This window comes from Ambystoma mexicanum, chromosome 8, assembly GCF_040938575.1.
Source record: "Ambystoma mexicanum isolate Mex_15411 chromosome 8, UKY_AmexF1_1, whole genome shotgun sequence".
Lineage (NCBI taxonomy): Eukaryota > Metazoa > Chordata > Amphibia > Caudata > Ambystomatidae > Ambystoma > Ambystoma mexicanum.
Window position 1 is genome coordinate 1,482,626,962 of NC_090929.1, and position 16,035 is coordinate 1,482,642,996.

At 43.1% G+C, this 16,035-nt stretch overlaps 1 protein-coding gene across 3 annotated transcripts in view; it reads left to right on the top strand.

Annotated features, from left to right (window-relative positions):
• Positions 1-16,035, top strand: part of PDZD7 (PDZ domain containing 7) — a 769,522-nt gene that overhangs the window by 447,735 nt on the left and 305,752 nt on the right. For all 3 annotated transcript variants that reach the window (XM_069611658.1, XM_069611656.1, XM_069611657.1), the window contains one exon: positions 5,511-5,602. In XM_069611658.1, the coding sequence (XP_069467759.1) occupies positions 5,511-5,602 (92 nt within the window). The remainder of the gene's footprint in view (positions 1-5,510; positions 5,603-16,035) is intronic.

Genomic DNA, 16,035 nt, shown 5'->3' on the forward strand with positions numbered 1-16,035 from the left:
TATTTACATCTTGGTGGCTAAGGATGTACACAATTTACAAATTTACAATCTAACAACAGGTCGTACTAACGTACCACAGTTTCAGAGGAGAGCTAATTCTCAGTCAAGTTGAGGTTAGTGATGAGGTTCTTTCTGAAGAAAGAGTAGGGGAGGTCGGCCCTCAATTGGTGTGGCAGAGAATTCCAAAGTTTGGCGGCCTTCACAGGAAGCTGTTGCCGCCAATCTTGGAGGATTTGAATCTGGGTATTACCAGCCAGTTAGTGTTAATGGTTCTAGAGGGTCTGTTGGAAGTTCTTCTAGATATTCTGTCAATTATGTAGCTCGGTGCCACATTGTGTAGTGCTTTATGTGTCAAAGAGGCAACTTTTAGTTGTATTTCGTTATGGGTAGATAACCGTTTGTGATGACGTCTGATAGCAGAGATGTGCACTCTTTTGTTAATGCCTAATGCAGCTCTAGTGGCATTTTTTGTAGTATTTGGAGTTTTTGGATAATGGTTTTGTTAGCACTGCTGTAGAGGGCATTGCAGTAGTCTAGTCTTGATAGAATTAATGCTCTGGCCAGTATAAGGCAGCTATCATTAGAGAGGAATGGCTTACCTGCTCTGATCAGCTTACAAGTGTAGGCTGTGGTGGACGCCAGAGAATTTAGTTGTTTGGTAAAGGACATTTTTGCATCAAGGTAGAAACCCAGAGTTTTTACCTCCTTGGAGACGATGGTGTTATTACTGTCAATGGTGAAGGAGGCATATTCGTGCCCTAGTTTGGAAATGTTGGAAGGGGAGCTGAGAATTATCAACTATGTCTTGTCATCATTCAGGCATTGGCCATGAGTGGCCATCCATGCCTGAATGATGAGATAGATTCTCTTCACCAACGCCAGGTCCTTACCATAATCCCCAGAAAGAGGGAGGAGAATCTGAGTGTCATCAGCGTAGTTCATGTAGGTGACACCCAGAAGGTCCAGATCATCGAACAGTGGCTTGGTGAATATATTGTAGAGAGTGGAGGACACACAGGAACCCTGAGGGACCCCACACATGATAGGGGTAGGATCCGCAGCTGCAGAGGGTGAGAATACTCTGCTAGTTCTGTCACTCAAGAAAGATTCTATCCACTTAACAGCACCTGTGGAGAAATGGGCTGCAGTATCTAGATGCCTACAGAGGACCTTATGATCGACCAGGTCGAATGCAGCTGAGAGATCCAGTAGCAGCAATAATGCTGTTTTCTCTTGATCTCTCAGCTCATCGATCTGCATCTTCAGGTCTATCAGTGCAGTCTCCGTCCCATGTAGTGGTCAGAATCCTGACTGTCGGACCCCTAGGAGTTTGTGTTGTTCAAGGTGTTTCTGGATCTGTAAGAATGCAATTTTGTCTAAGATTTTTAGTAAAAATTGTTCCGTTGTGATAGGGAGGTAATTGGTAACGATAAGGGGGTCTAATGTTTGCTTTTTGAGAAGCGGGAGCACCCATGATTGTTTGAGGTTGGCCGGGACGGTGCCGGAGGCAAAGGAGGCATTAATCAGTTTGGAGATGAAGGGGGAGAGGTCTCTTGCAGCCTTTTTTATGATGTGCGCTGGGCAGACATCTCCTTTGCAATTGGATATTTTGAGAGAAAGGATGTTTTTTTCCACTTCAAGGATTGTTGTTTTAGTGAAGAAGAATGTGGTATTTGTGTCAGAGATATTTACATTAGGTAGAGAGTGGTAGTTAATTGGTTGAGATAAGTTCAGAGAGTCTTTCTTGTTTTTTATTTTGGTTTGGAGAGTGTTGATTTTGTTGGTTAGTGCTTGTTGTACCTCTGAGCACCAGTTCTTATCTTTGATGCAGATATCGGGTGGAGAGATAGGGGACTCTAGTTCTTTGAGGATTGTGAATAATGTGTTCATGCTAGAGTTGGAATTGGCTATCCGTTCATTATAGGAGTTTCTTTTTGCCTGGCAGATTTCTTTTTTTATAGAGTGACGTAGTGGACGCTAGCTTCTTTCTGTTCTCATGGGAGGGGCAGAGGCGCCAGTCAGTTTCACATTTTCTTTTTAATAGTCGCAAGTCCTTTAACTTTGGAGTGAACCACTTGTTGAGGTGTAGTTTAGCTTTACTAGCTCTCAGTTTGAGGGGGGGCGACTTTGTCCAAGGTGGCAAGCATGATCTTATTGTATTCTTGCACCATAGTGCTTGGGTCAAGGTTGTCTGGCAGAGAATTTAGGGTGGGTAGGATATTAGGGATCACACTGTCCACTGTTATATTCTTTTTTAACCTGGTTAGACATGGCGGCGCTTCTTGGGGAGCTATGAGTTTTTGTCTGGTAGTGGAGAGTGTCAAGGACACGAGGAAATGGTCGGTCCAAGAGAGGGGAGCAATAGAGGTAATGGTGGCTGTGCAATTGTGGTCGGATACCCAGTCCAAGGTTCTACCCTTGGTATGGGTGGGAGCGTTCACCTTTTGTGTTAGTCCTAATGCATTACGGGAGTTTACTATTTGTACGGCCTGTTTATCCGAGGGATCATTCAGGCCTAAGTTAAAATCACCAAGCACTAATACTTGGGAGGTGTGTTTGAGATTACTAGAAATTAAGTTATGCAGGTCCTCTTCAAAAGTGCCAATAGGACCAGAGGGTCTGTAGACTACATGCATAGTGAGTGATTGGGAGTTCTTTAGTGGTAGCTTGATAGAAAGGGATTCACAAGATTGCAGGTCATGTGGGGCTACTGGTCTTAGAGATAGGCTTTCTCTAGATATGATAGCTATTCCACCAACTCGGGAGCCATCTCTGTCTTGTCTGAGGATAGTGTATCCTTCTGGGATGGCTACCATGAGTGCCGGTCCTGCGGCCTTGTGTAACCATGATTCGGTTATGGCAAGGAAGTCTAAGCTGTCTTCTATGATAAGGTCGGCTATGTCGATAGCATGAGCCACCAGTGCCCTAGTGTTCAGGAGAGCTCCTTTAAGGGGTTGATTATCTTCTTTAATTGTGGTTGGGCTAGTGGTAGGGCTATTGGGGGCTATTGGCTTGGAGATGAGTATGGGAGTCTGAGTATCAGAAATGCTACATGTGGATAGGGTGAGGGGCTGTTTGACGCTAGTAGTTGTCGTAGTGCGGTAACAGTTAGTTTTCTTATTAGGAGTTGGTAGCGATCTGGTCAGAGGCTCATAGATGAGTGTTGCTGGTAGATGAAATAGAGGCAATAGGGTAGTTTGGTCTACGAAGAACCTCCACCACATTTTGAGGTTCAATGAAGAACATCTATTGAATGAATGGGTTGATGGGCAATAATATCTCCTGACCATTTTCTGAAACTATTGCTAGGTGGACAACACTGTTTGTTCCGTCTGTCATGGCGGCTTTACCGATAACAAATACTTAAGGATACAGAGATAAGTATTTTTTCATCCAGCTGTGTAAATGCATTCTTAGACAAGTCTTAAGACTCCTAATGAGCTGTTGAAGATTCAGGGGTCTAAGAACTGGTTAATTGTGTATAAGAAAACTGTAATGCTTCTTAGCATAATAGCTAAAGTTTCTTCCAAGTTTTGGTCACAAATTAATAAGTAGGAAGGGCTGTTACAGAGGTCTCAGGTGAAGCCTATTCCGGAAGTAAAATGGATGAAGTTTTATTCTGTAAAGTTCAACATTGTTAATGTTTATAACTATTATATTAAATGGAATGAGTTGGCAACCTGGAAGGGGCATTTTCTGAAGCAGACATTCATGGGAATATAAGGCACGTTAAGAAGGCAAGAGCACCGGGACCGGGTGCATTGACCAACTTTGTGTTAAAAGCTAATCCAGCCGGATTGGCAAAATTGTTGGGTCTCCTTTTTAGCAATGTGACAGTGCACTGAACTATACCCTCCTCCTGGTTGAAAGCCCATGTCATCCCCATCTTCAAAAAGGAACAAAAGAACTGCGCGAATAATTAGACAGATGACATTGTTTGATGTTTACGAGCAGGGTATTTTCAGCATTCATATTGTAAGAGTTGACTGACTGGGCATCTATATATAAGATCTTACCGAACTTTAATGGATTTGCTTTACATTGCCTGAAGTTGAATCCTCCTAATCTCCCAGATACCCCTTTGTACGTGGCCTTTTTAGATTTTTCTGACACATATGATACAGTCAACCGTAATCATTAATCAACAAAAAGGAAGAGGTGGGGCACCCAAGAGGGCCTCCTAAAGATTTGAACACTGCTTCACATAAAAAGGCCGGTACAAATTTTGCTAATGTGGAAGGGTCTCTTACACATGAAATTCAAACTAGGAATGGGCATGGGTAGAGGTGTGTGTTGACTCGCTGCCGCTTTACATGGCCAATTTGCTGCATGTTTTAAGTAAAGTTAGAAAAGTCCCCCTTAGGTTAGGAATTAATCCGGTTTCACGCTTGGCCTATGCAGATGTGTTAATTTTGGATAAGACCCCTATTAGTTCCTACTCTGATGATCAACATTTTGAAATACATTTAAGTAAACTAATATTGAGGTTTTCTCTTTGAAGAAGTCATAAAGCACATTTGATATGGCATTTAAACCGGAAATCTCTTCAGGAAGTGAAAGTATTTACTTATTTGGGTTTTTAAATTGTAAACCATGTTTCCCAGAAATCTTTGGAATTAAGTATTGTAATTAAATTACAGCCGCCCTTAGTGAAATGTAAAAGGATGGATTCAGAGTATGGAAAATGTTCATGACAACCACTTCTATTGGCATATAAGAAGTTCATGCCCGTAGCCTTGTTTGCTATTGAGATGTTACCTTCCTTGGAAGTAGGTTGGTTATCGAAAGTGGAGAGTAGAATTTTACATTCAATTTTTTGATTGGGGGTTGCCAGTTCAAGGTATGCTGGCGGAATTTGCTTTGGAATATCTTAAAGCTTGTGCTCTTATTAAGAAGTTGGTTTTCTTTTTTAAGATACAACGTCCAAGCTTGACACTTTATAGGAGATGCTAAATGCGGCTACGATATAAAACCTATGTAAAGTGTAAGAACATTTAAAATTGTAGCACTTTTATAGAGGATCTCTGTTTATAAGAAGATAGTATACTGAAAAAGATATTGTAGCTTAATGTCATTATGGTATAGGGAGAACGATGTCAAGTAGGAGTGGATTGAATGCATTCTTGAGTAACAACTTTTTGTCCCAGATATAGAACTGTAAAATATAATTTTCGTAAACAATATTTTGATTGATTTGTAGATGGCGTTAAAAGGATTAAGACGGAAATGTTTTGGTGATGATTAATGATGGAAATCAAATTGAACTTACTTTAGCATTAGTTCAATTTAGTGCCAGTAGAAGGTTTTCTATAAAGCGAAACACTGGTGGAATTAAATAAAATACTAGTCTTCTGATAATCTTCCTTATTTCATTAACTTCATCAAATATGTCCATTATGCACTTTCTTTAATCGATTTTTTTGATTTTGACTATCTCGGTCAGTTTGGAGATCAATATATATATATATATGGATCGTTTACAGAGTTCTATCTCTTCTTTTTTTCTACAGTATGTCCAGGAAGGGAGAGTCGAGGATCTTGTGAAGCCGCTTCTTGCAATACTTGACCGACCAGAGAAGCTCTTACTGTTGCGAGATGTACGGTAAGAAAAAAAGACATTTGCCACATTGTTTGGTTATTTTCTAGAAATTGTATCACCACAGGGGGTATCTAACCAAAAAACCTAATTCAAGGGAAGGAGTAAGTGAACGATGAACCAGATTCTCAGATTGTTTTGTGAAACTTGGAGGTTGTGTCTTCCTAAAATATAAATATAAAACACAACTAGTAGGGAAACAAGACAAAATGTTTATTTTGAATGAATAAATAGAAACATAATATTGATTGTATTGTTAGTATGTATGCCACTTCAGGAGAGTTATTATATTCCCTCACGTCAATGACTCCCCCTTTCTTGCAATACAGATAACTTTGCCTATGACCTGTATGCACCCCACACTCATCCGCCTGCTGGAAAGCCTGTTGTCTGCCATCTCAAATTGTCCTGGCATGCATCTGGGTCTAGTGCTAGCATGCTCTTTAGAGTTATCCAAAGCATCAATGTGCAGATCATGGTATGATGGAGAGATTCTTACCAGGGACATGCAAGGGGTTTAGTGAACATGTCTTCTCTGTTCTCTGAACATTTTGGGAAATGGTGCAGTTTCAAAAATGTATTTTATAGAATTAATTGTGCAAAATGGAACCAGGTTTCAGGCACTGAGCGGCACTTTGCAGGTTCTATGTAAAGGAGTATTTCACAAATGTTGATCACACGGGCCATTTTGAAAGCATGTTTTATCATGTGCAGTGAAATGATAATTGTACAGTGCTTAATGCTGGATTGCTCCCCCTGTTAAGCACTGTAATTATAGGTATTATCAATCAATTTACCAGTAGAAATAGGACTGGTTTTATAGAGCCTCACGGATGAAACTGCACACCCTAAAATAATTTGGAAAAAATGGTTAGTTAAAGGGAGTATTATAAAAGCATGTTGCGTCAAGTGCATCGGAGTACACAGATCTGAGTTTTTTAAATTTGTTTTCTGTGGGATCCCTTTGTGAAACATACTTCAAGAATGTAAGTACCGTGGGCAAAAGGTGACAGAATGGATAAAACCGGAGTGGAACACTCTCTGCGAATAATGTCTGAAATAAGTTTATTCCCATAATGAGAGAGCAAATTGTGAATGGGTCAGTAAATCAATCACAACGATAGGTTTCAGAAAGTTTCTGGGGATTACAATCATCTAACTCAATGTGGTTTAGCACCCACCTCGGCGTATTCAACATACAAATATCACCATCTTGCGTCAGAAATCCTTTTTGGTTTGTGTTTACTTTCATCTTTAATTAGCCTTCACTGTAAATCTATGCACATAATGTAGTAGTGTAACATGCTGGAAACATTGTGCTGTAGACTTTTGATATATTTTCCTTGATTTATGTAAAATAAGAAGTATGAGAATTAACTGACTCACCATAAGCTTCCCCCTTGTGCGTAACCATGGTTAGGCCTATGTCCCTGAAAGCATTGGCTACCTATTGCATTTCATGAGTTTTGTATTTGTATTTTTATTTGTATTTTTATTGCATTTACACCAAAGCGCTGTGCAAAAGAACCAACGGTACAATCACATAAGCAGATAAAAGCAGAAGGGACCCAACAGATTACAAAATGAGAAGATAGGTTTTAAGCGGAGTCTTGAAAAGCGAAAAAGTAGATATAGAGCTCAAGGAAAGAGGGAGAGAATTCCAATTCTTAGGGGCCAAAAGGGCAAAGGAACAGAACAGAGAAGAGGCATAAGGAGCATGAGGTACTACAAGAAGAAAGAGGGATTCAGAACAAAGAGAACGAGCAGGAATGTAAAAGGAAATTAAGGAAGCCCGATATCGAGGCACAAGACCATACAGACACTTGAAAACAATACAAAGGAAATTAAAACATTGACGATTTTCAAAGGAGATCCATTGCAAAGAAAGTAGGGCAGAGAAATAGAATCCTGAGGAGAAAGAGAGGAAAGGACCCGATAAATTGAGTGAAGAGGGCCGAGATGAGATGCAGGAAGGCCAAAGAGGAGAGAAGAACAATAAAACCATTGAGAAAAAAAGCTAAAACGAAAAAAGAAGTTTAGCAGAAGAAAAAGTAAGAAAACAATGAGTTTTTTTAATATTCAAAAGTTGATCGCGACAGTAGTGAGAAATAGAGGAAACATGAATAGAAAAAGATAATAAAGAATTTAGAATAACACCAAGATTGCGAAAAGAAGAAGAGATAGGAGGAACAGAAGGTGGAAAAGAAACAAAAGAGGGAAGGAGGAGGAGGAATAGTTGAAGCTGTAAACAACAGAACCTCAGTTTTGTAGGATTAAGATGTAAATAGTGATCACCATCCAAGATTGTATTGCAAGCAAACAGTCAGAAAGAGAGGAGTGAATAGAATCACTAAAAGAAGGAAAAGATAGAAAAATGAATTAAGAGTTAATATTTGCGACATCACGGTCTTGGAAGAACCTTATCCCTCTGCCCTCCATTTGGTAACTTAGTTTAATAGCAAAGATTTGTATAATGTGCCAGGGCATTGCTTAATAGATAGTTTCTTGTTTCTGGTCTTGAAATGTAGCTTATCAATAAATAACATATATGCTGAATTGATCTTCTGTGCCATGGGTTGGCCTAGTGCTAGTGCCATTGCCCCCCTCTGTTTGCAAGCTTTATTGGTATATTCTAGGACAACTGTGATTACCTGGATCTGTACCAGAGAAAATCGGTAGTAAATAGCTCCCTGTGATAACCTGTGTGCGCTGAAGCTAATAGCACACTTCATAGCTGAGGCCATCATATTCTCAGATATCCTGGGAAAAGAAATATGTAAGGCTGCAAGCCCCCTAGGCTGTATTGAATCAGGTTTTCTGTTGAGAACAGGTGTGACTGAGGGGATGGAGTCTTGGCTGGAAAAGCTGAAGCATGGAGAAAGTATGGCAGAGGGCCCAAATGGAGTGCACACGTGAGTGGACAGGGTTTGTCCATTGCCATGCAGCCAGTAGTTTGGTAGATCTTTGTTCAAGCAGGTGCTCCTACTCTACACGGCTCCATCCTTGCAGATCTTATTATCAAAAGATGTCTTAGGCCAAGACTTACAAATACCTTCTCCAGAGAAGGTCTACGTAGATAGGACCTTGCAGTTCCTAGATAAGGGTGGGTTTATGACAATGAGGTAAAGCATCACAATCCATGTGCACGCGAGAACACAGTCTCATAAACAAAATGGAGACACATTAGATGGGCGTCGCTGCAGGAGCCTGGGGCCTCCCTCCACTGTAAATTTTGGCTCTGAGACTGGAAAGAAAGAACAAACCAACCAATAACTACTAATGCGCACTTCAAGTAATGTCCACATTCTCTCCCCGACTGGGAGAACTTTCAAAGGACTTCATTTTAGCTGTTTTTCATGACATACACAAAACGGGGTGTTTTTCTTTTCACTCATCAAGGAAATAATCTATTCACTAGGTAGGGTGGTCAAAGCCATTTACGCCGCAATGTCTATGGAGTAATTCTCAACATGCAGATTTTTCACAGGACGTGCGTGACCCACTAGTCCTAAAGTGACAGACAGCTTGGTTCCGTGATTTCAGAAAAAAGTCTTGCAGAAATCTGAATTGGGTCATCCTTACTTTGGTGTCCGATATCTACCTTAATATCACATGGCAACAATGCCAAACCAGGTATTTTCACATTGAAAACCACCGTAAGGAATCTACTTGTGATTAGCAAACTTCATTCTACTAATTTGGCTATTTGATAGACCTTGGAGAAGATGTCAGTTTTGGTTTTATTTATGGAAATTCCCAGGCAATGTCATTTCTCCACAGCCATTTTTTGGCAGGATCATATGACTGGAAAGGCGTTCAGCCGGGAATTGGCCACCTGACTCTAGAGATAACCTGCACGTGTAGTGGTCGGTTTAGGGTGGAGCATTCATGCTGAGATGGGTGTCTCAAAAGATGTTTCCATATCAGGCTATTCCCTGGGGATCTCTTTGAAACTAGTCTCCCAGGTATTTCTGGGGCATCCTTGCTCTCTATGTTTCATTGTAGGGGGAAACGGAGGAGCTGTGATGTCAGTTATGCAGTGCATTGCGTTGTTCAGGCAGTGTTTTGTTTTCAGACTATACCACTGTTTGGGTGCCTTTCTGGTAATTTCTTTCTTGTCTTCCTGTGTTTTAATAATTGCTACTTCTTTTTTAATTCCTGCCATAGTCTTTCAGTCACTTCCCATTCCCTCCATCATTTCCTAGAGCAGGTTTGTTAGGGGCCCTTCATGAATGGCTTCATCATCCTATCCAGTCACGTTCATCATGGACTTCAATGAGATATTTACTACAGGGCGGAAATGGCCTCATTCCTAGTGCCACAAAACCATGTACGACAATTGGCTACTTTTGAATTAGAGTGTAGTTGGACTGTGGTAGACGAGTATCTTCTCTTGTTTTCTCATGCTTGCATCCATCTGACCATTTTAATATCTGGGGCTTTTCCGAATTTCTGCTACAGTGAACAAGATGCTTTGACTGCTTGCTGCTTCCTCCTCCATGAGCACCTACACATATGCATATGAATGTCCTTTAATTTATGGAGAATATGCTTAGTGCTCTCGTTTTACCTTCTTTAAGATTTATAGCTTTCAAATTGATTGAAATAAATGAGTACTTCATCTCCTTTAATATTGATAATGGCTTACAACACACACTTGCCTATTAGAGAGGTGCTAACAGGGGCCCAACAAGCCCAACAAGCCCACTAGCCTGTATGTGTAGCAATGTGGAAGTGGAGCAGTGCCAGATCACTGCCTAAAAGAGATTGACATCATTCAACATCCTCACCCCCAACCTTAAAGAGAAACATGCTACCATTTGTTCAAAAGAAAACCTCCACTGTAAGCTTGCAGACCATGCCCTTACATTCAGATGTATAGACATCTTGTAGGATTCGGGTCAATGGGCTGGCTGGTCATCTCCAGCCAAGTGGAGCAAAACCAATTGTATAGTCATTGATGCAAGTAAACCTAGCAAAAACCTCAAGCACCCCCCCCCCCCCAAGCCCACCCTTTTAGGATCAATCCAACACTTTTTGTCCTTGGCTAAATGATGGGTAAGTTTATCACCATCCTAAAGATGCCACTCTAGATAAAGGCAGTTGGTGAAGCTACACTGCTCCATCTAACTTTTCCCCATTGTCTACTGTGAGAAACCAGAAGGTGTTTCACCCACTAGCCCAGGGGATCTGTCATCCAGGTGGCCAGGACATGGCCATCACTATTGGATCCAGTTCCTGGGTTTGGGCCAGTGGGGGAGAATCACCTGGGGGAGGGGTCTTCACGGAGTGGGAGTGGCATACGTGATGGCGAGACGCGGTATCCCACTTTCTGTAACACATTTACCCCATCCTACCTAGTAGGATATTTGGGAACTTTACACCCCAGCCCCTTTTCCTTTAACAAACACTTTCACACGGACAGTCCGCAATGGGAGAAAACAGACTCACACCCGAGTATTGTACCCGGCATGTCCCACTACTATGGTCAGGCATAATTAGGCAATTACTAGTATCCACTCACACCTGACTTCAACTAAACATCTCAACACAGACAAAAGGCAGAGTTCGAGAGCACACTCTGAGCGAGGCAAAGCACATCAAGGAACTGTATTTTCCAGATGGCATCTGAATGATGGAAGAAAGACAGCAAACCAAGAAGGGTGCGCAAGGAGGGAGATACCCTTGACCTTTCTGGGGAGAAGCCGTTACTTTCCAGAATCCTTCAGATTAAAAAGTGTAAGGGCAGGATACCAGACTGAAGAATCCTGCATTGTGTGTCGGAGAATTTTCAGGGCCCTCTTGCATGGCTGACCAAGTCGGGGAGGAGCAGCAGCCGTCGTGGTACCGTCCTTGGCTCCAAGATCATAGCAGCGCCAGCAAGACCAATATAGCCGTTGAGTTGGGGTGATCGATGCAAGACAGGTCTGTGTTGAAGTCAAGGTTGCAAGTGGCAACATTGTATAAAGAGCGCAAGAACGAAGATTGGTAGCACAGGTGATGAAAGGCGCGAAGAAAGCTTAATTGCTGATGGATGTTTGAAATTTAACAGAGAAAGATACAATACCAGTGACAGAGTGGTCCGGCACCACGAGTGTGCTCAATCAAATGTCTCTATGAGGTATCCAGCCAAGAAGTGGCAGAAGCTGTCGGGGTAATTTCCCAGGGGTCGGCGGGGCCGTCCGCTGACCTCTGCAGGCTTGGGGAGGGCCCAACTCCTCCCGTGTCCCAAATGAGTATGAGGCACACACAAGAGCAAAGAGTTACTGCTGTTTATTGCAGAAAACAGACAGGGACATGTTCCAGGTGTCTGTAGTGGTCTACGTGATCTTCAAAGGACCAGTACATGTATACACATCTGCCACAGGGCTTGCAATAAACCCATTTTCCAACATAGCTCTTCGGGTTTCGTGGCTGCTCAACTTTTATCGATGGTGGGTACAAGTCTGCTTCCACTATCTGTTGCTGAAGACTTTCGCGTTCCTTGATGATTATATCTGCGTGTTTGTCATCTTCAGCGGGCATTAGCATGTGCATGCCTATAATTATCTCGGCAGTACGCTTTGACCTTGTCATCCATAGTTTTATCCCCATCAGTGAAGCCATTCCCAGGATCATCCATCCTGCCACAACCTTGAGGCCGTCCGACAGCCACAACGGCATCCAGGACCAGATATACGAAAACCAGCTACCATCCTTCTTTACCCCTTTGCTTCTTCTTCCATCTTGGCATGCATCTTGGCCAGCTGTGATACTGCTGCAGATAGGGTGCCATTGTTCTCGTCGTTTGCAGGAATGGACGTGCAGCATGAACTTACAATTTTTGCGCAAACACCTCCTTACATTGCTGTCAGAAGGTCTAGCACATACAAGTTCTGTAGGGCCACCATCCATATTGTCCTCAGTTCCTCTTTCATTGCATTGAATCAGTTAACGGTGGAGTTAATTGTCATCATTAGCTCCCATCTTGTTATCTGTAGCCATTTTGTATTTGCATACGCCTGTACTCCTGGGTTGATCAGGGAGGAAAAGAACATTGCCACTCTGCTAAATAGTCTGTGTGCTGGTGGAATCTCACTCAGTGCTGTTTTTGACCTTCCCCACAGATAATTTCCAGTCAGTGGTTCTCCTTGTCTTTTTACTCTGGATACTTTATTGTCTTTAGTAGTGTTGCTCCTTGAGGTGCTTCCTGCTTCTTCCTGGGACCTTCTCTTCCTTGTGTTTCCTTCGTCCATCTTAGGGAAATTCTCCAGGTTGATGTGTTTTTGTGGTACTACCAGGGAAGGTACGTTGACGTGTACCATGGTACATACCCCATTCCATGATTGTGGTAAGCTTTTCTTCCACAGGCCCAATAGTGGTCCATCAGCACAGCTTTTCCTGCTCCCCCCTCAGGAATCTTTATTGTTCTTTTACATCCTTCGTTTACTCCAACATCAAGCTCAGCATCATGCTGGTAACATAGTGTAGGTGTTGCAACGGGTATTATTGTTATGGGTTCCCCCTCTTTGTCCAACCATGTTAGCAGCGCCGCACTCTTTGTCCATTCCTTGCAGCATTTGTCATTTTCCTCTTGTACTGTCATCACTGAGGAGTTTGCCAATGTCACTATCTTGCTTCCTACTACTCCATCCACCCATCGTTTCTTTGTATATACTTTGCCATATACTAATATTAGTGGTCTCTCCCAGTACCTGGTTCTCCTCCAACTTCTCTTGCATTCCATTTGCATGGCAGGTATTTCAGTGTGACCTCTTTTGTGCCTACTTTGTCGGGTCCGTCGGTTATGTATTGAAGTCCTTCAGTCAGCTGCCAATAATTGTCATACATCGGTAGTGTCTTGATGAAGCCCTGAGGTGTAAAGGGCTGTGGATTTGGAGCTGTTTGGCTGTGGCGAGTGGAAGGAGAAAGGAAGAGTTTGAACCCATTCAAGCTCACAGAACACAGAACAGGGAATAGGTGCGTGTGCCTTTAACAAACCAACTGCTAGCTGGTCAGCTGACTATTTAAGGCCACCTCTGTGACACTTGCGGCGTGAAGCCCTAAGGTTTAAAGGGCTGTGGATTTGGAGCTGTTTGGCTGTGGCGAGTGGAAGGAGAAAGGAAGAGTTTGAACCCATTCAAGCTCACAGAACACAGAACAGGGAAGAGGTGCGTGTGCCTTTAACAAACCAACTGCTAGCTGGTCAGCTGACTATTTAAGGCCACCTCTGTGACACTTGCGGCGTGAAGCCCTAAGGTTTAAAGGGCTGTGGATTTGGACTTGTTTGGATGTGGCGAGCGGAAGGAGAAATAAAGAGTTTGAACCCATTCAAGCTCACAGAACACAGAACAGGGAAGAGGTGCGTGTGCCTTTAACAAACCAACTGCTAGCTGGTCAGCTGACTATTTAAGGCTGCCTCTGTGACCCTTGCGGCGTGAAGCCCTGAGGTGTAAAGGGCTGTGGATTTGGAGCTGTTTGGCGAGTGGGCGAGCAATGGCAGCTGTGCCGTCTCCAGCATTAAGAACAAGAGCACAGAAGCGCTGTGACTGTGCAGGCGGACCAGCTGAAGCCATAGCTCCACAGCGTCCTCAAACATTCTCCAAATTAAGTCGCTACTATTCTTGCACTTCGGACCTGGTTGACTGTATCACTGAGCCTGATTTTGAACCTGTTCAACATATACATTGTGATGCTGTGTTCGAAGCTCTTACTGCCTCGAATGAACCTGTACACTTACGAGAGAGAGCCCGCCTGACATCCGGCGAGGCTGGGGAGAACTGCACTGTACCAGTCAGTGGCGCTGACTGTGTTAACAGTGTAAGTACCGAGCATATCGACTCCTCGGTAACGCAACATTTCCATACTGTAATTTGTACGGAGAACAAGGCTCCCGAAAATAATGACAACATGCCCCTCGACGCTATATCCGTATTGAACACTCACTCTCACCATGGTTTTGCGGACGCTGTGGTCGCCGTCTCTGAGGGGGTGGGGAATGTCGGGTGGAGACTTTGCTGCAGTACGGCTTGAGTGCCGTTGTGCGTGGGTTGGGTACTAGCGGTTGTGGAGCGGAGGATGTTCCCCCTGGTGGAGTATGCGTGGAAGGCTTGGAAACCGTGCCCTTGCACGACACCAGTCCTGAAGAGTTAATCAAGGCAGCCTTCCAACTGAATGACCTTTCACTCCCTAGGTTGGACTACGAGGACCCTATGCGCACTATAAAGGAGTTAGTTGCTCCGTTTACTGCAAGCTCTCATGTGAGCAGCAAGAAAATACTGGCCAATGGGTATATTAATGAACTTAATGGTAATGATACTGTTGTTCAGCAACTCAATTTAACCCCAGAGGTACATTTTCGAGAGCTGAGTCTGATTCTTGGCAGCCTGCTGGAGCCGCATTTGGGTGAAAAAATTGAGGCTAGAAGAGACTCACTGGGGGTTGTGAACAACGTCTTACAGAATTATGGGCTCCTGAATAAGGCATGTTTAAACAAGCAACCTAATGAGCAAAAGACATTTGTAGACACTAAGGCAAAAACAGCCCTAAAACGAAATAATACACAGTTAATGGGGGCCACGGGTGACATATGGCCAAAAATGTGCTACAAACAGTTGAAAACACACGAACACCTGCCCAATGGAGAGTCGTGACATGAGTTATCTGGCATTCACTTGACCTCCCAAAAAAGACATTCTGCTCCAAATAGGAATGCAAATGAGGTTGCTGAGGAGACGTATTTCAATGAGCCCTCTTTAAACAATGACTCTCAAGACTAATTACCAAGAAGACTCCACCCGGATCAACAAAATATTCTCCATCATTCAGGCATGGATGGCCTCTCATGGTCTCTGCCCGAATGATGAGAAAACAGAGCTCCTAATTGTCGGCTCCCCCAACACTCTAACTAAACTTGACCCTTGCTATAATAACATCACCATCGATGGTCATCCCATTCCCATAGCCAAAAGCGTAAAAACCCTGGGTTTCTATCTAGATGCCAACTCCAACCTCAGCAAACACACCAATATGATCGCCTCAGCCGCTGCCTATACCGGCAAGCTCATTAGGGCCAGCAGACCCTTCCTATCACCCAACAGCTGCCTCACCCTTGCCAGGGCCCTAATTCAATCCAAACTGGATTACTGTAACAGCCTGTACCTAGGCGCTAATCAATCCGTACTCAATAAATTGCAGGTAATACAAAATAATGCCTTACGCGCAGCCCTCAACATTCCCAGACAAGAGCATATCTCTGCCACTAGGAAAGCCTGCAAATGGCTTTCCATACGCCAAAAAATTGATCTAAAAATCATCTGCCTCACGTACAAAGCCCTCAATCCCCTAGCACCACCTTATCTAGCTAATAAACTCACCCTAAAACCTGCCACCAGACTCACCAAATCCTCCAACACTCTTTGCCTAATAGTGCCCAGGTTCCACCTAAAAAGAGCGGGAGG